Below are 20,304 nucleotides of genomic sequence, written 5' to 3'. Positions count from 1 at the left end.
TGGGCTTGTTTCTCGAAAGTCCCGGAACCTTTTCGGGCCCGCAAAGCTATTTTCAATTAATCTGTATCTAAAAACAGAGATGTGTTTACGCCTGAAGTTTCTTGTATGAAGAGAACTTCTGTAACAGCTCTGAAATCATAAGATTTGAAATTTTCCTAGGGCATTGGGCGCGAAAACTTTTCGGGACCTTCGAGAAACGGGCCCCAGGTATGAATCCGACTCTGATCCGAGTGATCCATTATCTGCACGTTTCAGAACAGGAGGACTCATCGTGGTGAATTAGATGAACCACGAGCCATGGCCGTTCCGAAGGGACACGAAATCGAAAAGACATCTACGTCTACATCATGACTTTTATCATGAAATTCAAAATAATTACGATCAGACTTAATCTGAGAATCGTGGCTGCAACCATGTATTCATTTGGAGACAAAATGAACAATTTGATCGCGCCGGCAATTAAGAACTATTGCATCTTCGTCTGATATTAAACACAGCCTTTGGCAGTTTTCGCGCCCGTTAATGATCAGAATTCTGAGCCGATGGCGTGAGCCGACGGCAAGACATGAAAAAAAAACACTAGCGCTCTCCTAACTCGATTTAAAACTGTTAAAATATTGACCTTGTGCTATACAATCCGAGTGAAACGCCCTTTAAAAAACACTGCTTTATGTCTCCCAGGGGGGATCCTTTTTCTAAGTACCTTCAGCTCCGAAATGAGTGTCGTATGTTCTAAGTATGCACAAAATGGCTATTCACCTTTTAATTCAAGGTGGAGTTGACAAGTTTAGGATCGTTTAGGCGGCACTTAAATCCAGCGCGTTAATCCATTCCTCGTTCTTAACACGATAAAAACTTAATTCGCTTGTTTACAAATAACGCGATACGATTTACGCATCTAAGTTAAGAATTATTCTAATGAAAGCCCCTTGTCCAAGTGTTGACTTCAATGTTTAACATACCGTGACATGATTTTTTCCCGTTGTCTCTATATTGCTAACCAGCGGAGAGATGAGTGGAAGCAACTGCGAGTTAATTGATCGTTGCTCAAAAAGATGCTCTTGAATTAACATTCTTTGGCGGATGAGGAACTATACGTGTTACAATCGAGAATTAAGAGACAAAGATTATGGGATTAAGATAATTTGCACATGCTTTTCCATTATTTTTCTTTGTCAAGAAAATGTAAAGGCTGACCTATATAGATTTTTTACGGGTCCAAACATCAAGGATGTTGCTTAGAAACAAGGGTATTGCTAGGTTCATAAGATGCAGACTAGAAAAAGCAGTTTCCGAAGAAAAAAATGCACGAGTGGAAAGATAATTTTCTGACCTTTTATGGTATAGTTTAAGACGCCATATGCATTTACCCTCTGAACAAGGCTCATGTCTATCGACACTATGCTACACTTTATCAAGAGATTTTATGCACAGTCCTGCCCGAGTTTATTTCTGAAATCGGAAGGGGGTACTACACTGTTCACACCCCTATATTTTCTCGTATTTCAGTATTCGATCGTTGAACGCGCGGATAGAATCGCGAGAGAACTGGACGCCAGCGCAAAACTGGAGACTTGTCTTGCTCGCTTCCCTCGCAAACCCGCTCGCTTCGCTCGCTTTTTCTTTCGAGTGCATAAATAGAGAGGCTGTGAGCAGTCTGGGGGGTACTGCCTTATATGAACCATATATAGGTATGTGCGGTCTCGAAGGGTTTGGTTTTTGAGGTGTTTTGGTCTCAAAAAAGGTATAGATTTTGACCATTTCGGTCTGAAATATGGTATGTTTTTCACTCTGGCTTGGCATTGGGTATTTTGTTTCCAAGGAACTATTTTTTCCTCTTCCACTTATGCACCAAGAAGTTTGTGAAACATAAAATTTAGTCCAGTTCAAATTCGAGAGGGGTGGTACGTATGTTGCATTGTTTCCCGTTCCCCGTTAATCATACCCCTAAAAACACTATCGATCTTATCCAGTCTAACAGCGCGCGTTCAAAGAATCGAATGGCCTTAATTTTAGTGAACCATAACCAGCTTACCCTCCCCCTCCTTCGCAGTTCACCACCTCCATCATGATCTCATACAATGGTCAATGCTAAAAAGCAGTTTTGTTCCAAATCACAAGATGGTGTTTCTGTAGGCTGTTTCAGCGATTTGAAGTTGATAATTCTTTGCCTGTTTTGAATGCTGGGGTTTTCTTTCAGCTATTTTCGGATTTTAAGTTTCCCGCGCGCCGCTAAGTCTATTTGTGCATAGCTTGATGGAAATTTATGACGTCAATGAGTGGCATGGTTTGACGTTATTGAAATACAGCATTGCGTAACTCTAACGGTATAAAAATACTTTAATCATTAAAAGTTCACTTCGTATTCGAACCACTTACAGAGATATCAACTTTTAAAAAACCCCAGAATCAGTTAAAGAGAACCATTAGGTATTCTTTGGAATTTGAACTGCTTTTCAGCCAAGATTTCCTTTACTACCTCTGGCATGACGCATAGTTAATAGGGGGGGATGGCAAACATCAAAGAAGCAAACAAACCGGCTAAGATTTATGTTGGAAGGTCCTTGACCCTGCGCATCTTTTGTTTTATGCTCTGCATAGACTCTGCATGAATTACGTCATCAAAATGCTTCTATCGGTTACTTGTATGAGCACACATAACCACCTTTTGTATTTTGCCAGGCTTTTTGCAGGGTCAACCCCCAAAATAGCAAACAAATACATACAACAAAGAGCTTTGCCAGGTTTCATAACCATTCTTTCTATTATAAACTATGGTGTGTAGTGAGTGATGAACAAATCTAGAGATATCCTGAATCAAGCTTAGTTAGTTCTAATTGACTGGTGTTGAAACATAATAAAAAAAGGCTACAGACTGGGGAAAAACGCATAATAAAAATTAATGAAAAGGCTAAGGCTTTAAGAGAGTCTACTCTAGCCATTACGCACGTCAGTAATGGCTATACGTGCAATCACCAGAAAGGTCATAAGTTCTCTAGCTATGTTACTCAGATAAGTCGTTTAATTGAGCAGTAGCTGTTTTTTCTTTCAATCTAAATTGTCCGGACAAGACTGTCATTGATCCTTCCTAAGTTATCGAACTACTCTTGTATGTTTACGTAAAATGAGATACTTCAAAGTTCAAGCCAGTTGGACTACTTAACAGGCTCGTTGTGGCGGTTTATTAGAAATTAAAGAGCTGGAACAATCGCTCTTTAATTCATGAACAGAATGTTTAAAGCCCGTGCAGTTATGAACAATTTCCAATTTCGTTTCCGCTCAGAGCAGTAATAAAGTCAAAAAGCACAGGAGATCACTGAAATGAAAATAGAAAATCGAATTATCTCAGGATTGATATTCAAATTCTCTCAAGAAAAATTAAAGACTGAATACGTGAAAAGCATTTAGAAGAACATCACTGCTAATGACACTGGTGTAAGGTGAGCCAGGAGGCAACACTGAAGACTTCAAAAAGTAAAATCGGGTAAATTGTGCCTGGAAACCATTTATTTCAGGGTACTTTATCCTTTCCTTTCTAGTCGATCGCTAAAGGATTACTATACCTCAATGAATTGAGCGCCAGAAAGCGCCAGTGGAGTTAGCCGACACGAGGCAAATAATACTACTGTCTAATCCATTAATTGATACTAGGCCTCATTTTCTGGATGGAGTATTATGCTTATCTAACTTTGGACCTCCTCCAGGTTCGAAATCAATATACCGTCCTGTACTTCACTATCAATCAGCTGAGATGTCTACTATTTAATCCAAAGGGGAGTTAGCGTTTTTCGAAAACGTTTATGATGGAATTAATTTATTGACCGTTCTTGAGTTTCTTGCTCTGAAAAAAAAAGAAAGAAAGAAATACAACAAGCCAATGCACTCTCTTATAGAGAAAGGTATTATGCGTTACGAATCAGTCATGAGGTTATCCAAGCGTTGAGTTCAATAATTGGCATAAAATAACGTGATTTTCTTTGTCTCAGAGCAGAGAGGAAAAAGCAGAGAGGACGTGAGAAGAGACATTCAACAATTGTAAGTTAGTCGATCCTTGTTCTCAAAATAGTGCTCTTGAATTAACATTCTTTCGCGGATTAGGAACTATCAAAGGGAAATTATCGAGACGGCGCAAAGATAAAAGATACGATACGGAAAGATTACTAAACAAGCAATGGGCTTTCACACAATCTAGCTGTGCCTTCCTTGAAACAAGAAGTATCATTCTACGTACAAGCCTTGAGGCTCAAGCTGACTTAGATCCACAATGTTTCGAAAATGAAAAGGAACATCTAAAAATGTTTCGTGATAGAAGATCATCAGCAAGATCACTGATAAGAAACTGTCAGATCTGCTTCCGAGAACCGACTGACCCGACAGTTTTTCAGCGTCGGAGACGTTGCTAAGTGACATGACGTAAGATGGACGAGGTATGGAAAGGAAGAATTGTAAAAAAAAAAAAAAAAAAAAAAAAAACTGAACGAGCAAAATTTTAGGGACATTAGCAAAATGAAAAATAAGTATGACGTTTTTCGAAATATAATAACATACAGATTAATTTTAGTTTCTCCTTGTTTCGTGTTGAAATGTCAAACAGTCCATCAACGTAATTATTGTAATCAAAAATAAACGACGAAATATTCCGCTCTGTGGGGTCCAGAACGTGAAATTTTCCTGCGATATGGTTTCTACGCCATAAAATCTATCGTCTGATTTCCCTGTAATTATCGCGATGGTCTTTTCTAATTGGTCCATATGTGCCAAGGGTCCCAAAGACTGCTCTGATTGGCTACCGCTTGAACCGCGACATTGACAACCGCAGATAAAATAAAAAACAAATCAGAACTCATTCGCACAAAGCGCGGGAAAATGCGCGAAGGACGAATCGCGTAGCTCCTTTAGAAATCTTTCAATGTCAGTAGTAGGCATCAAAACAATGCAAAAACGATTTCTCTGATCTGCAGTGAGGGACGAAGGTACCATCTCTCTCTGGTTGCAGATTTACATTCCGTTTGTGTGATTGCTTAGTTTTCAAGGCACGCAGCTTAAAATTACCGAGGTATAAATGTTTGAATGAAAGGTCCTATAGACTTCGCCTGCTTTGAAATGTTTATGAAAGAAGGACGAAAGAAGACTAGTAACCAGTGGTAGCTCCCATTAAAAGAGTGATGTGTCAACGAGGGCCTGCCGGATTATTGGGCAACCTCATTCCCAGGGTCTCTCATTTTCCTGCCCTTCTCTCGCCCCCGTAGGGTGGGAAGTTGAGAGAACCTAGGGACGAGGTTGAAATAATTGATTGATTGATTGATTGATTATCGGGCCTGGGGGTGCACAATAGACAAGTATGGTGTGTAGCTTTATTTGTTGATTGTAATTCCATAAAGACTCGCAAAGTCACTCTGGCTCCAGCTGGCAGGACCATAACACTCTCTTTCATCTCCCTTGGAGAGAAAGCCTGGGATCTAGGTTGGTTCACCTGGTTGCCACTGTCTCTCTTCTTCTTCTCCCACCCTGGGAACGAGGTTGAACGTGTCGTACAAGAAACGAACAACAGCGCTAGAAAATCTAAAACTTTATTTCTTATCCTAAAACTAAATATTCATTATATTTTCTCTGTATAATATAAACGAGAGATTTCGCTGCACGAGCCAGTAGAGTTATGTTACAAAAGCATATCTTTAGAAGAGTGTACTATACACATATTTACAAGTATCGAGTCGGCTTTTCTTACATTTAACCTACAATACAAAACATTACAAGCCGCATGCTATCTCCACGCTTTCCTTATAAAAAAATATTTTAGAATTTTGTTGTTGCACACAATATATCATTTAAATCTTATGGTGAAGGGGGAATACTTAGTTCTTTCGTTTGTGTGAAAATTATGTATCCGAAATAAGTGAGTGTTTGAGAAGGCGATTTGCGAGTGCGCACGTGACATGCACGAAGCAATCGTTTTCTACGAAGCCACGCGCAGCGAGAGTTTCGCCCGAGGGAATGACCCGCAACATTCCCGCGGGACGCGACTTTCCCTCTTGTTTCTGAACTCGCGCATGTTCAATAGCTGCCAAAATGAAAGACAATGCTCGTAGTCGAAGCAGAGGACAATTAAATGATGAAAATTATGTACAATGATTTTTTTAACTCCAACAAAGCGTGCATAAGAAACTGAACAATCGAACGTGGTAATCAGTGGTGAAGAACGTTTAGGAATATATATCGATAACATTTGAGAGAAATCACGTGTGAAATGCAGAAACCCTCGTCTGACTGAGCATAACCCAGTCTCGTCGTTATATGACCCGTTTCAGCACAAGAAAGGAAACATTGAAAATGAATAATTTGGATGATCATTACATTTTCAACTTTTCCTCGCTAAGTAGGGTGATTTTAGTGATGTCATTCCAGTATCTGGGCTTGTCCCACTCAAGGCATGACTAGTAGCTCTCTAGCATTCGTCTAACTGCTTGTCCCATTTATTCTTAATCAAGGCCCTAACAAGAGGCAGACAGTTCTATCAGCAACACTTGTATCTATATGTCCATCACCCAAATTCGCCATAACTCAAATATTTTTCAACAAGTAACGCAACTCTGGCGCTTTCTGATCTTGTCCATGGGATAACCAATAACTTCTGTGTTGCCGGGGACACCGACCTCCCGCGTTCGAAGCATCCGATCTCTGATTGGTTCATTTCAACCAGAAAGACAGCCAGTGACGGCTAATGGGTTTAATTCCCAACACAACCAACTAGAACGCAATGTGAACACGACCATCACTACCTACTCCGTATACCACGCACGTAATATATACACATTACAGCTCTGTCTGAAGAGTCTCACTGTTGGGATCGTAGCTACCGATGCAGCAGAACACGCGATCTGAAAGCGAGGTCCTGGTGCCGGGTGTATCTAGAGACTGAGAGCGCCGTTTAAACTCTTCTGGAGTGAGCACCTCACATTTGTGGGATATTGTTTGCACGTCGTTTTCGTCCACGTGGGTTGAGCGATACAAGGATTGCTGTAAACAAGAAAACGGAATCACCCATGATCATTATTACCGTGACAAATAGGATATTGACAATAAAGTTGACAGTTACTTGTTAGCTAACAGGACTTTGAGCGTGATGCCCAACGACTTTACCAAGCAGAAGGGTGTCTGAAGAGTCCCTTAGTCGGGACGAAACGAAAGCGCTGCGTCAGACTAGCAACGATCACCGTATTATCACAAATAGGACATTTCCGCAAATTAGAAGTGCTGCGAATACTGCCACATCACTGACAAAGTGACGTGCTTCGAGGTTTATGATGTACAGATCTAAATTCGCATCGAAAAGAACACCAGCAGCACACAGCGGAAAAGAGAAGAAGAATGTTACTTATCGACCTAATTTTTCAGTCGCACACTTAAATAGCGGAAAACAGCTGAGGTCTCTTTAACGCTCTTCAAACTTTCCTTATTACATTAGTCTGGAGAATTTTTTATATTTATCCTTTATTATTTTATCATTTATTTTCTATGGAACGAATTGTACTTATCATGTTCTCTCTGATCTCTCAACTTAACCATACCTTGCCATCTGAAGGCCTTCTTCCTGGTTTAGTTTCTTCCGGATGATAAAACCACTTGACTCGTACCACCATGTTCCCCACGCACCCCTCCCACATGTTCTCGATTCTACCAACATACGGGAGATTCAAGTTCTTTGTTGGGTTGGACATGAAAACTGCGCAATCACCAACCTGTTAAACAAGTACAACAACTTGAGTATGCATATACGAATCTGATTGGCTGAAGACACAACACCTTGACTCTGATTGGTCAGAGGGCGCTGCTTGAGTGTTATGAGCCAATGGGTGACGAGCGCAGCAAAAAGCGAACAAAAGCAAATTAAGTCGTCGATAAAGCTCTTCAATTATGAGAAAAAACAATGAAAAAGACCGGGAAAAGGCAGAACAACTCACACAAATCGTTTCGTCTCCTCTCACGATGGACTTGTAGAAACTTTTCTTTCCTTTTCCTTTCCTTTTATTTTGGAAACTTCTCCCCGACCACTGCCACAAAGGCCCTGAAATGACAAACCAGAAAGGTAAGTACAAGAAAAAAAAATCCTACCTTGTGTATTTCGTTCCTCATACTAACACTCAAGAATGATGGATTGTCATCACTTCAAGTTGGAAGGTTACTGATTTGAAACCAACTTCTCCCAGGAAGTGGTTAAAAAATCTTTGAAATTGTGACGAGCTACGCAACGGTTTGCGAATCTTGAAAAGTTTCGCCTAAATTTTTCAAGTTCGCCGTTTGTAATTCACGCTAATCTTGTCCATCCTTAACCATCCTTCTGTCTTTATTTAGCTCTTATTAACTGAGCAGGAGGTCTATATGGAGGAATCTTGACCGAGGTCAACATTCTCCCATACAGACCGACTAAGCTCGGTTAATAAGATGTTTATTATATGCCAAACGAGAAAAATTAATCCATTTAATGTAACTGGTTTGTACTGGCTGACACTTCGCTTGCGAACGGAGATGAGCTGAACTTAAATCTGACAAAGTTTGCTAGATAGACTGAAAATCTAGAAATCTGACAAAGTTTGCTCGTCCTCTTTACTGTTTTTGTTGTTGTTGTTGTTGTTTCTCGTCAAGGTTTTTGGCACTTCCATAAATTATAAAGAAGAGAATAAAACAAAATAGTTAATATTTTTGTATTTTAGTTTACAACTTTGTTACCGCAAAATGTGAACGGTCTAGATAACGGTCTAGATGCCGGTCTATATGGGGAAAAACTATCGTTTTCAGTCAATCAAATTCGTGAATTCAGTAGCTGCCAGTCTCTGTGAGACACAGTCTTATAATAAGGTTTATTATTATCTCTTTGGTGTTTTTCTAACTTTGTAAACTATTACTTTCAGGTTTCCTTCAATTTAAAGGCAATTTTGCGTGTGGGCAAAATAACTCAAAATACCGTGACTGAGCTCCTTTAAGACAACAAGAGAAACAAGCCTCGTTGATCATCAAAATACACCGTACAACAGAAATTCCTCATCAAGTTTAAAATTTCAGCTAACTGGAAACTGGTGATTTAATGACTGACTCCAGATATTGAGCAAAAAAGAAAGTAAAAGCATAAACTATGGTACGCATCTCACCTGAATATTTCATGTCCACCTGCAAACGATCAATCTCTGAGCGACGTCTCCTTGCAAAACGAGGCTGAAATCGATGAAAGAAACACGATAAGATGTCAATACCCGCTGATGATTGTTTGCAGAATCCTGGCACCCTTATTTGCAAGTGGAACCGCTGCGCAATCTATGTCAGAGTCGCGAGGAACACAATCAACATTGTTTCCCAAACGTAACGTAAAACACTTCGTATACACTAGTGCCGCTTTCAACTGAGTGTCGCAAAACCAAAACAAAAGTAATCGCTCTAGCCAATCACAAAGGACACAGACAGTACAGCGAACCAATCAAAACTAGAAGGAATTACATGTAGCAGATGCAAAGCGCGGGAAAACGTTTACGAAAGAGTTATCAATAGTTTTGATTTACTTCTGATTGGATGAAAATGGGGCGCGAGTTTTTTTTTTTTTTCTAAGCCAATCGTGTAGCGTAGTTAGTGCAAAACTAATTGCTTTTCGACACTCAAATGAAAACCGCTCTAATCATGAAATTAAGGGAATGAGTTTTGCCAGCTGATTGGCGACAACACATGGTGGGGCGACACAACAGGCGTTTGTGAACAGTCGTGTCGTAGTTACAGACACTTCCCTGGGGCTTGTCAACCTTAAAATACACTAAATATTTTCACAACGCGACATCATAATATTATTCAATTTGGTTGTCTTGGAGTAAACTAATGCATGAATTTATGATAGTGCCATCTCACCTGAAAAGACTTATTTTCGACCAGCGGACTCTCGTCAAAAGCGTCACTGTACGACTCGCTGTCCTCGTCTTGTGACGTAGACAAAACATCACGTGTCGGGCTCTCGCCTTCGGCCCGTGAAGAACGAAACGAGCTACTTAAGCTCAAATTAAGGGACCTCCTTCTGAGGTCCTTTTCAGACGTTCTTGAGGAACCTTTTGTTCCAGCCCGAGGTCCTTTTTCGTGTTTAGGCGTTTCTACATCCGATGTGGCTTCACTTTCTTCTCCCTGATCAGAGGACTCCGTGTTATTGTCCATAGCTGTGCGCGTCTTCTCAGACGATTGTTTAGAATTATTTTCATAACCCTCCGTTTTGAGGGACGAGTCGCTCAGGTGAATCTCCTTCTCGCATTCTTTTAGTTCCGCCGAAGCAACTGTAGCCAAGTCTTGTTTTGTGTTCTCCACAGTTCTAGATGCCGCTTCCTTGTTCTCTACTTTCGTCTCCGTTTTGCCGCGCACTTTATTCGCCTTCTGTTTTGGTGCATCCACAACTTTGCTTTCTTGGCCATCGTTACCACTTTGACTCTTATCTTTGACTCTTGTGAGAGATCCCATGTTTTCAGTGTCACACTTTTCAGCATCCTTCGTTTTATTCTTCAATGTTTCTCCTTTACTTGAACCAGTCTCTTTAGCGGTGTTAGCCAAGCGTTTTGAAGGAAGCCACGAGTCATCCTTGCTCTTCCTTTTCCCTCTCAGCCTCCGTCTCTTCGCATGAAGCTCGCCAGAACTCTCGTTCCCGGATGAAAACTCTGACGTGTTTTCCTCTGCTCTTAGTCTTAACCTTGAACTCGCCGTAGCACCTCCCAAGGAACTGGACCGAGATCTTTTCTCTGGCAGGGTGGGAATGGACTCCGAATCTGAAGGAAACATTGTATATGGGTTAGATATTGCAAATTAAGAAATGTCACCACCCCTGCTAGTACTTAACAAACCTCCGGATATCTATAAATATAAAAAAACAACAACAAAAGAACGATCCCGCCAGATTCTCCACTTAAGAGAAATGCCAAGCGAAATAATAGTTTTACCCCTGGAGATCATATTTTTGGAAGAAAATGATAGATTAATGCTGAAAAAGGTTCAGATACATGTGTGATAACCAACTGGCACGTTGGTAGATTAGTTTTGGCGACGAGAGTGAAGGCGAGGAATGAGAATGAAGAGATTTCTTAGCAGTTTGCGGGGAGTTTAGGCCCTGTCAACACTACTCCCGGGAAATTTAAAAAACGGCGTTTTCACTCTGAAAACACATCAAATATTTTCCGTCCACACTACGCCGGAGAAATTTGAAAACGCATCGATCACCGGCCATTTTGGATTTGTGTTTGAGCAAAACTCGGGAAGGGAAATCACGTGATTGCCGTGATGTCATCGTTTTCGAAAAAGCTCTGTTTTGCAAACATTGTCTGTCCACACTAAAACGCCGGGCACGTTTGAAGGAGCGTTTTCGAAAAGCTCCGTTTTCGGTTCAGATTAGTGTGGACAGTAGGCTTACCCATAGAAATAAAACTGCGTTTTCAAATTTCTCTGGCGTAGTGTGGAGGGGACCTTGGCCACTACCGGTCTCCTATATAGCCCAGGGGCATAGCCTGGTCTCCTATATAGCCCACGGGTACAGCATTCGACCAGTCTTACGGGAAGCCATGGGTCTCACTCCTAATAGGAGAACTCGCAATTTTTTCTGTATTACTTGAGTCGCTGAACAAGTTGAGCTAACGACACGTTTACCTTCAACAGGAAAGTCTGGATGTATTCTTTTGATTTCATTCAGCTGGAAGAAGCCGCTGTCTCCATCGTCAAACTCGATCCAGATTTTCCCATCCACTTCCTTCTCGTCCGGTGGAGCTGCAAATAACGACAGGAAAGTTAGATGTACATAAGACCCACGTGTTACCCATAAACAAATCAGTATATAGAAGAACCTTGACGATATAACAAAAAGCTCTGGCCAAACGGACTTGCAAGTAGTCGCAAGTAGCCGCAAGTTGAACTTGCGTAGAAACTTGTGTTGGGTGGCCAAAACGACTAGCACGTTTCCTCGCAAGTCGCAAAAAAACCCGCTTCCAGGGCTACACATCCTGTATTTCAATGACGTAACATGAACAAGGAACAATTCAACTGAATTCACTTTACGTATACGAACACTTTTAAAAATCCTTAGGTCTTGCTAACAAAAATAGCCGCAACCACTTTCACAGTTTGTCTCAGGTTCAAATGAGGTTCGTTAAACCATAAGGGAAAACAATTCTGTAGTTTCTCACGCTTTAAAACCAAAACATGCATATAAAATGACGAATATTGAGAACTGATTCTTCAAAACGTGTATTATTACGAAATATCACACAACTTCAAGAGTTTGCCCCATTAGTAAGGGGAGTTTCAGGAGTTTAAGGGGTTTGAGACTGAATTGCAAAGACCTTGCCTTTTAGTTAGAGCGCCTCGGTAAACATAAACGACAAGCGCGCGTTGTCTAGGTTATTGTTTTCTTATAGTCAGTAAAATAGAGGTCATTTTGGACTTAAACGTCTTTATACTAAGCTGGAAAGACATTGATTTTGACCTACATAGGCTTGATTCTAAACAATGCAGATGTAATTTCTCACTTTCAATTTCAGATGTAAGCTCACCTTCTGTAACAGTTCCCGGATAGAAACACCTGTATTGAGGACTCCAGTGGGCACAAACACGTGTTCCAATGGAAAGAAACTTGTCGCCAGGCGGTTGAATATCCTTCACCTGTTCCAAAACAACATAACAACATCAGGTTCAGGTGAAAGAAAAATAAAGGAAGGAATGGCTCTCAATGTAAGGGGAAATGAGAACAATTCTTCGTAAATCTACGTAAAAGAGCAGGAATGGATTCCCATTTCAGTCGTCCAATCAGCAAACAGCGTGAGCAATGGCGTCACTGTTACTAGGCAACCCTTCCAACGCAACTGGCGCACTAAGTCAAATTGCGACCTAAAGAAGAACTCGCTCTTCCGACTTAACGACGATGTGGAAGACAACAAAGATGACAGAAGATACTCAGAACACAATACAAGGTTAATCCCTCGACTTACCGCCTGATCAAGCAGTTGTTCCGTCGATTTCCAGTGTGGCCTTCTGCCCCTTTCACCATCCAGGACCACTCCGAATCTGAAAATAAGACACGGTTAATTTATTCACTCGGATTACGTAATGCTGTTACGTCATGTTCATTTGTGCCCAGGACTTTGGAGACGCGCACTGCCGGACGACGGACGGCAGACGGTCCAGAGACCAAGCTTGGTTGTTTTAAATTGGGTCATTTTGTACTTCAGGTTGAAGGAAACCTCGAAATTTGCAGTGAATTAAGGTGGAATAACACCAAAGGAAACATGGATGTTAAAGATTCGGGAAGACTGAGAAAGATCTTTTTCAAGATGCGACTAACATCAAACTCGCTAACTCTCCTTCTGATTAATTCCTAGCTTCTCTTTTCTTTTTTACGAATTAAGGACCTGGTAATCTTGGGGAAAATGTATTGAATTGAAACCAATTTCTCCCAAAGAGAACTCTAGAAAATGAGAGAACAAGAGTGAGGAGAATTTTGACATAGATTATACTTACAAGTCAGGTTCATTGAATGTACTGATGCGTCCAGGATAGAAAACAGAATCCACAGGAAGCAAGAGTTTGACGCCTTCTACTAGTTCGTCGACGAGAAACGTGAAACGGACGTCAACTAGAAAAGGAAAGAAAGGACAAAATCCAGTCATTGAATTATGCAAGGTTGATATATACATAGAACGTTTAGTAGGAGGACAATGTACCTTCTGGGTTGTTATTTTTTTTGCGCACAGTACTATAACAACTAACGCAAACAACGTAACTCGACTATGAATCAATCAAAACTAGGAGCTAGAACATGCAGCTGGCGCAAAGCGCGGGAAAGCGTGTGACAGGCTAGAGACGACCGGTTTGGAGGTTGCTTCTGATTGGTTAAAAAAACAAGCATGTTTCCTTTGACTGGCTAGGACTGGCTGTGAGAAGGTTTAAAAAAACGTACGACCACAACATACAGAATTATTTTCGACAGTCAATCGATACGAAGAGAGCAACTCACCTGGTGATGTGGGACGTTCAACAACAGCTTCTTCTTGTTCCTTTATTTCCTCATTCTTGACATATTCCTGTAGAAAGCATAAAAAAGGTTATTTAATAAAAGGAAATACGAGTTATGTTACTATACTTAACTTATTGTAAACCAGTTATTATCGCAGAAGGTGCTGCAACTACTGCATATGATCACTCTTGCGGTTTGTCTCCCTTTCTCAAACTTCCTGAGGGAGAAACACGTTAATTTGTCCATTTAGCATATACGGCAGATTATCCGAGAACACAAAACCACACAACCAGTTACGCGACGCACCTAAATTGGTCCCAACATTGGGATCCTTTATGAATGTGACCTGTTTTCCTGTTTCCTGTTGTGCATCACGTGAAATGTTACAAGGATTGCGGTATCAGATAATTCTTTTCCGCCGGGTTTCAGTCTTATAAAGAGGCACGCAGCGCAAATTTGTAACTAAAACCCGGCAGAGGTCCGTGGTTGATGGACGGAACGCGCAAAAGGAAACAAAAGTTTACAGTTCAAGTTGCCCCCACGCTGTTTACTGCCTTTACTCGTTTAACGCCGCAAATTTAACGTGGAAATAACAGCAAACGGTGCTTCTCGCTTCTCCTTTATTCGTTTTTGAATTTACGAAACAGAATAAGTCAAACCACCGGAAGAATTGAAGAGCAACTTCAATACTTCACTACCATTTTTTAAATGTTCCTTGTGAATATCGCAGCAACTGTACATGTAGTGTTTCTTAAATCTTCCAGAGCAGTTTTCAATAGGCCAAGTTCGATATATCAATACTCTAATATGGCGTCGAGGCTTTCAGGACAAACTTCTATATTTGGTTGTGTTTTCTTTGTATCCAAGTCTCTTTAAGGAATCGAGAGACAAAAGAAACTTTAAAAAAATTGCAATTTTGTCCTGAAAGTCCCGGAGCCATGTTAGAATATTGATATATCGAACGTGGCCTATTGAGTATCGTAAAACCGAAACCAAAGTAATCATCACTCTAGCCAATCACAAGGACACAGACAAAGAACCAATCAAAGTGCGAAGTAATTACATGTAGCTGATGTAAAGCGCGGGAAAACGACTGCGAGTACGTAACAATTGATTTTGGTCTTACTTCTGATTGGATGAAAAAGTGGCGCGAGTTTTTTTAAGCCAATCGCGTAAACCAATTATCTTTCGACACTCAAATGAAAAAACGCTAACCTCTTTGACTTCTCCCTCTCCGGGTTTCTCAATCACTTCGGTATTTCTTATTTCGTCTATGACATTTCTCTCGTCCGCTCTCTCGTCTTCTTTCATCTCAACATCTACTTTCCCTTTCTCGTCCTTTTGGTCTTCTTCTATTGGCTCTACTTCTGTTTCCGGTGTTACGTCATTTCCGCTCTCTGCGCTGGCCACCTGTACACTAGGCTCTTCGACTGGTTCGTCTGTCGACTCTGTCTTGTCAGTCACGTTGACTTCCACGTCAGTTTCACCTTCTTCGTGTTGTTCTTCTTCGTCTTGAAGCTCGTCGGCTTCTTCCTCGTCCGCGTCATCAAAGTCAATCTGAAATCGAAAGATAACACCCCTAAATGAACACCAGATATAGCCCTCTTCCGATGATGATCGAAACGCGTGACCCAGAGGAATCAAGAATCACAGGGTAGCATAAACTTCACAGCTGTAGCACGGATGCTAACAGAAAGCAACTTTAAATTTATTCACCTGCATTACTTGCAAAAACTGTCGGACGAAAATAAAACCGTCCAACATTTTTAAGCGTCTGAACTATTTACAGTAGAGTATAAGACTTTTAAGAAGCTCCAAAGCTCTTAGTTTCCATTATGGAGCGATCCCTTGATGAGACACTGGTTGAGGTAAGTAAGAATTTGTTATTTTCTCGTCGGTGCATCTGTAAAACCCAGGGTACATAGATGTTGCTTCAGTGTAATTCGCGTTTTGTATGCGTAAATTTACTCATGTTACGTTTCCTCCGAAAGTTTAACGTCCGAGAGTTTTTGCAAGTAATGTATGTTTTGGTGTGAATTAGAGAGTTTAGAAAGCCGGATAAGCAGATGTTGTTTATTCAGGCGCATTTCAAACACGACCGTTAAATCGCGTAGGAAAATGATCCAGTTTAAACGTCTAAACATATTTCAACAGGGATAGCGTCTCCTTTTAAAATTTTCACATTTTAAAGATCGTCATCTAGTAAAAGGGCTTTTGAAATTTTCGAAGCATTTTAAACGGTAAAAACTCTTGGTCACTGAGCTTGGAAAACATCGAAGGAAAACTGGCAGCATTATTGACCACGTTACAATCTAGGACAAAGTTGATTTAATACTCCAATATACATAAGCAAAATCCAATAAGCAAGCCTCAATCTATCAAAAATCATCGCCCCCTCCACCCCCCGTAAACATAGAAATTAACATTCCCTCCCCTTTCTTTCAAAGCATTGCCCTCCCCACCCCTCCCACACTGAAGTGAAAACCATTTTACCGTTTGCCGAGACTTGGAGCGCACTCTCCTGGACAGTTTAGATGATTCGTAGTCCTCAAATTCAGCAGTATTAGAAAGGTTTCTTTTCTTCCCTTTACCAGGCCCTTTCTTCTTCTTTGCTTTGGCCTTCGCTTTCTGTGGTATGACGTCACTCTCTCCCAGTTCCTCCTCGCCCTGGGACCCTGACCTGCTTGTTTTCTGTTTGAAAAGAACATGGAACTGATATCAACTCATTGTCAAGCTGTTGCAAGGTTAACTGTCGTTAGAAATTCGTCTTCGTTTCTCACTAAGGACTCTAGATGACTGTTGGCCATCTTCGGAGACCTCTTAAGCTAAAACTAAAATCCTTAAGTTCTACTCACCACCTTGGTTACGGACATCCTCTTCGTCTTCTTCATGTAAGAGAACTCACTTCCCTTGCTAGTGGGTGAGAGAGGACTGGAACTAGAGTTGGTGGTCACGCTGCTGTTGATGAAGATTCTCTCACTCCTTCTCGGTTGCCACTCGTCGCTTAGCAACGATGACACGCTCCCCTTCAATTCGTCACTCTCCCTCGGAGTGCTGGAGCCCGACTGTGTTGTCCTGACCTCCTTACTCTGCTCGGAAACTGGACGAAAGACTTCTTCATCTTGTTCGCTGTCTCCAGTCGCCATGGACGATTCCGGAAGCTTCTTGTCAAACTCGTCATGACATTCGAAAGTCGAGGGCGCAGTTTCTTGGTGTTCTAGTGGTACTTCCGCGGGTCCCTCTTCGATGCTCTCGTCCTTTGGGGCACTGTCCTTCTTCTTCTTCTTTTTCTTCTTTTTGAGCTCTTTCGTTGAATCCTACAGAACAAAACAACAGTTTTTAAAATTAGGGAAGCTGTTGACAAGTTAAAACGCCGATCAATAATTTTAACTCTTGGCTTTTAAATCTCGGTCAATTATAGCGACAGAATGCAATGCCGCAGAGAGATAAAATAATAAATTCTCGGCAGTTTGAAGATGAACTGAGTTATCTGCAGAGAGGAGACTAGCGATTTTGAGCTTGAGAAATAAACATTACCTCTTCTATAACCTTCTTCTTTTTCTTCTTCTTTTGTGTTACTGGAGCATCTTCAATGAAACGGTGGAAGCATTTTTAATATTTTTCAATATTTTAATATTCAATATTTTTTAGAGATATCGATTTCAAATTCAGGATATCAGTAAAACCTAAATTAAAGAGGAACATCACATTTTACATTTTTGCTCACCTCTCTTCTCTTTTGCTCTCCCTCACTCCTTCCATCTCACGCCCCCTTCCCTCTTTCCTATGCCCCTCCTCTATTACTCCCTATCTTCTTCCTCCCCATCTCATCTCTCGCTGCCTCCTTCTTCTACTCCTCGCCCTAACCCTGTCCGTCCCTCCCGACATTTCATCATCTCCCTTTCTCATTACCCCCAACTCCGTCCTCTCTCAGCTCCCTCTCTCTCCCACTCCCTCTCCCGCTTGACACTATTGTAATTTACCTGGTTCCAACGGTGGCGACTCCGTGGCTTTCTTGGGTCTTCCCCTTTTCTTCTGAGACAGGTCTTCTGAAGGCGAAACAGCTTCAGATCTCTTTCGTTTCGTAGGCTTATCAACACTTGCAAACGACGCCTGCGCTAACAAACTCAAACCATCGCGTCCATCATGGCTCGGAGAAAAAACATCGTCATCAACATCACTCGTCACCTCTCTGTTGTTCTTCTGCGCTTCCAGTTGCTTCCTCGCTTCTATGGCAACAACCTCTTTTGCAATATCGTTCGGAGACACGCTGCTGTTTTCGGAGAAACTATCGTCCTGTAACGTCACTTCTGGGAATTCGAATTTTGCTTTGGGAGGAGTGGTTGTGGAGGACTTTCGCTTCTTTTTGGTGCCCTTGGTTTTCTTGCCTTTGGTCGGCGATGGTGCTCGAGGCGTTTCACACGTCGTGTCAGCACTCTCCGGGGGTAACTCGTCGTCCGCTTTCCCGTCGTCGTAACCTTCGCAAGTCTCGATGGTAAATTTCGGACGAGCTCGTTTCTTTGGCTTTGGCTTCTTCGCTTTCGCGTTCTTGGTCGTGTTCTTCGGCTCCGTAAAATCGGCGTTGCTGTCAAAGTCGTTGGCGGACCTTTCACTGATAGCTGCAAACAATAAAGAAATCCGCTTAGAAAACTAATAAAAGTACTCATTTTGGAACAGTGCCATGAGACAAAGAATACAAAAACAATGAAACTTTGCCTGAGGTGTTTCCTTCGCGTGCTCACTTTCTCTCACCCTCCCCCTCCCCCCCCCCCCCCCAAACCTCCAGCGTCAGAAAGAGGAACTCCACGCTGATGACGCACATTACGGCTATACGTGTAGTGTTTTCATTGGGTCGGTCATTGCTTGATTCGCGCGCACGTAACAACCAATCAGCAGCAACGAAAGAATCTCTGTAGGGCTGCGTCATCACACTGGAATTTTCTGGGTCAAACCTCAGACGTCTTTCTAACGAGAATGAAAATGAGCTCGCGACAAGAAGTAAATAAAAACAGTTTATTTACCAGCTGGTGGCTCTGGGGTAGTCTGTCGGTTAAGTGTATCTTCTGTTGGCGATCCTTTCCTTCGTTTCCCAGTACCAGGTCCCTTCTTCTTCACGTTGGTGGGTTTGTTCTTGGAAGGTGCTACAGTGGGCTGCAATGCAAGTAAACAAAATATAAATTTAGACGGAACGTTCGTAAACAGACATCGAAGGTGCAATGGATTAAATTCACGTTATTTAAGTAACGTAAAACGATAGACTCAAATTCTTTTTAAGCCGAGCCCAAAATAGTTAAACAAAACACCGTCATCTTCACCAACAACAGTGATATTTTGCATTTTCAAAGCTGGTTTTCACTAGCGACGGAGTTGAAGTCGGAGTCGCACTCAGAAGCGTAGAGCCATACGATCTAGTTAAATTCAAATTGACCGAGTTGGAAGCAGAACAACGATTGCGCTTATAAATTCTTCGCTACTGTGAAGACTAGATTGTCGGAGTCGCAAAGAGACATTTATAGCATTTTGCTTGGTTGGTTCTTCCGCTCCTACTTCCAACTCCGACAATCTAGTTTTCACTGGATCACAACCGACGGAATCGGAAGCGGGATCGAAAAAACAGAAAACGTTTTTGAACCGTCCAACTCAGATTCCGCCTAGCTTATGACTCCGCTAACGACTCCGTTTTTCGATTTTAACTAGGTCATAAGCACTCTTCAGACTCCGACTCTGACACCGAATCCGACGTTAATGAAAACGAGCCTTCATTCACAACCATAATCAAAGATGAATTGCATTCCTTTACCTCCTCTTCCATGCCAGGTGGCTTACGAGATTTCTTTTTCTTTCCAACAGGGACCGGAAAATCCTAATAAAAAAGATAGCCAGATGAAATAAAAACAACAACAACAAAAAAATGACGCTGAAAAACAGATACTGCCTAATAGGCCTTTCGCAGCTGGGGTAACGTGACAAAAGTTTTCCTAGAAAATTTTTATATTATGGGCTATAACTTAAAGAATGCAAGAAATGGAAAGAGCGTATCGAAAATACGAAAATGGCCAAGTTTGAGGCCCCTGGAGTAAGTTTATACGACAGTTTGAATTTTCGGAAAATTTAGAGGATTTGTATGTAAAATGTTGCTGGAGAGCAAGACCTTGCTCTCCAGCAACTTTTTCCATACAAATCTTCTTATTTTTTTAAAAATTCGGACCGTCATAAAATCTCCATCCTTACTGATGGGGACCTCAAACTTGGCCATTTTGATATTTTCGACATGTTTTTCCCATTTCTAG

At 41.5% G+C, this 20,304-nt stretch overlaps 1 protein-coding gene across 2 annotated transcripts in view; it reads right to left on the bottom strand.

Moving 5' to 3' along the window:
* Nucleotides 1–5,554: 5,554 nt before the first annotated feature.
* Nucleotides 5,555–20,304, bottom strand: part of LOC145490766 (uncharacterized) — a 36,824-nt gene continuing 22,074 nt past the window's right edge. For both annotated transcript variants that reach the window (XM_081469865.1, XM_081469866.1), the window contains exons 9-25: nt 19,815–19,877; nt 19,036–19,165; nt 17,998–18,633; nt 17,552–17,601; nt 16,870–17,331; nt 16,508–16,705; nt 15,230–15,571; nt 14,015–14,081; nt 13,519–13,633; nt 12,990–13,065; nt 12,555–12,663; nt 11,656–11,772; nt 9,889–10,784; nt 9,147–9,210; nt 7,962–8,065; nt 7,569–7,739; nt 5,555–7,017 (exon numbers count right to left, since the gene is read on the bottom strand). In XM_081469865.1, the coding sequence (XP_081325991.1) occupies nt 6,814–7,017; nt 7,569–7,739; nt 7,962–8,065; nt 9,147–9,210; nt 9,889–10,784; nt 11,656–11,772; nt 12,555–12,663; nt 12,990–13,065; nt 13,519–13,633; nt 14,015–14,081; nt 15,230–15,571; nt 16,508–16,705; nt 16,870–17,331; nt 17,552–17,601; nt 17,998–18,633; nt 19,036–19,165; nt 19,815–19,877 (3,804 nt within the window). In that variant the 3' untranslated portion in view covers nt 5,555–6,813. The remainder of the gene's footprint in view (nt 7,018–7,568; nt 7,740–7,961; nt 8,066–9,146; nt 9,211–9,888; nt 10,785–11,655; nt 11,773–12,554; nt 12,664–12,989; nt 13,066–13,518; nt 13,634–14,014; nt 14,082–15,229; nt 15,572–16,507; nt 16,706–16,869; nt 17,332–17,551; nt 17,602–17,997; nt 18,634–19,035; nt 19,166–19,814; nt 19,878–20,304) is intronic.

Source organism: Orbicella franksi, chromosome 6 (assembly GCF_964199315.1).
Source record: "Orbicella franksi chromosome 6, jaOrbFran1.1, whole genome shotgun sequence".
Lineage (NCBI taxonomy): Eukaryota > Metazoa > Cnidaria > Anthozoa > Scleractinia > Merulinidae > Orbicella > Orbicella franksi.
The sequence above is the reverse complement of the archived record's forward strand: the minus strand, read 5'-3'. Positions and strand labels throughout refer to the sequence as shown.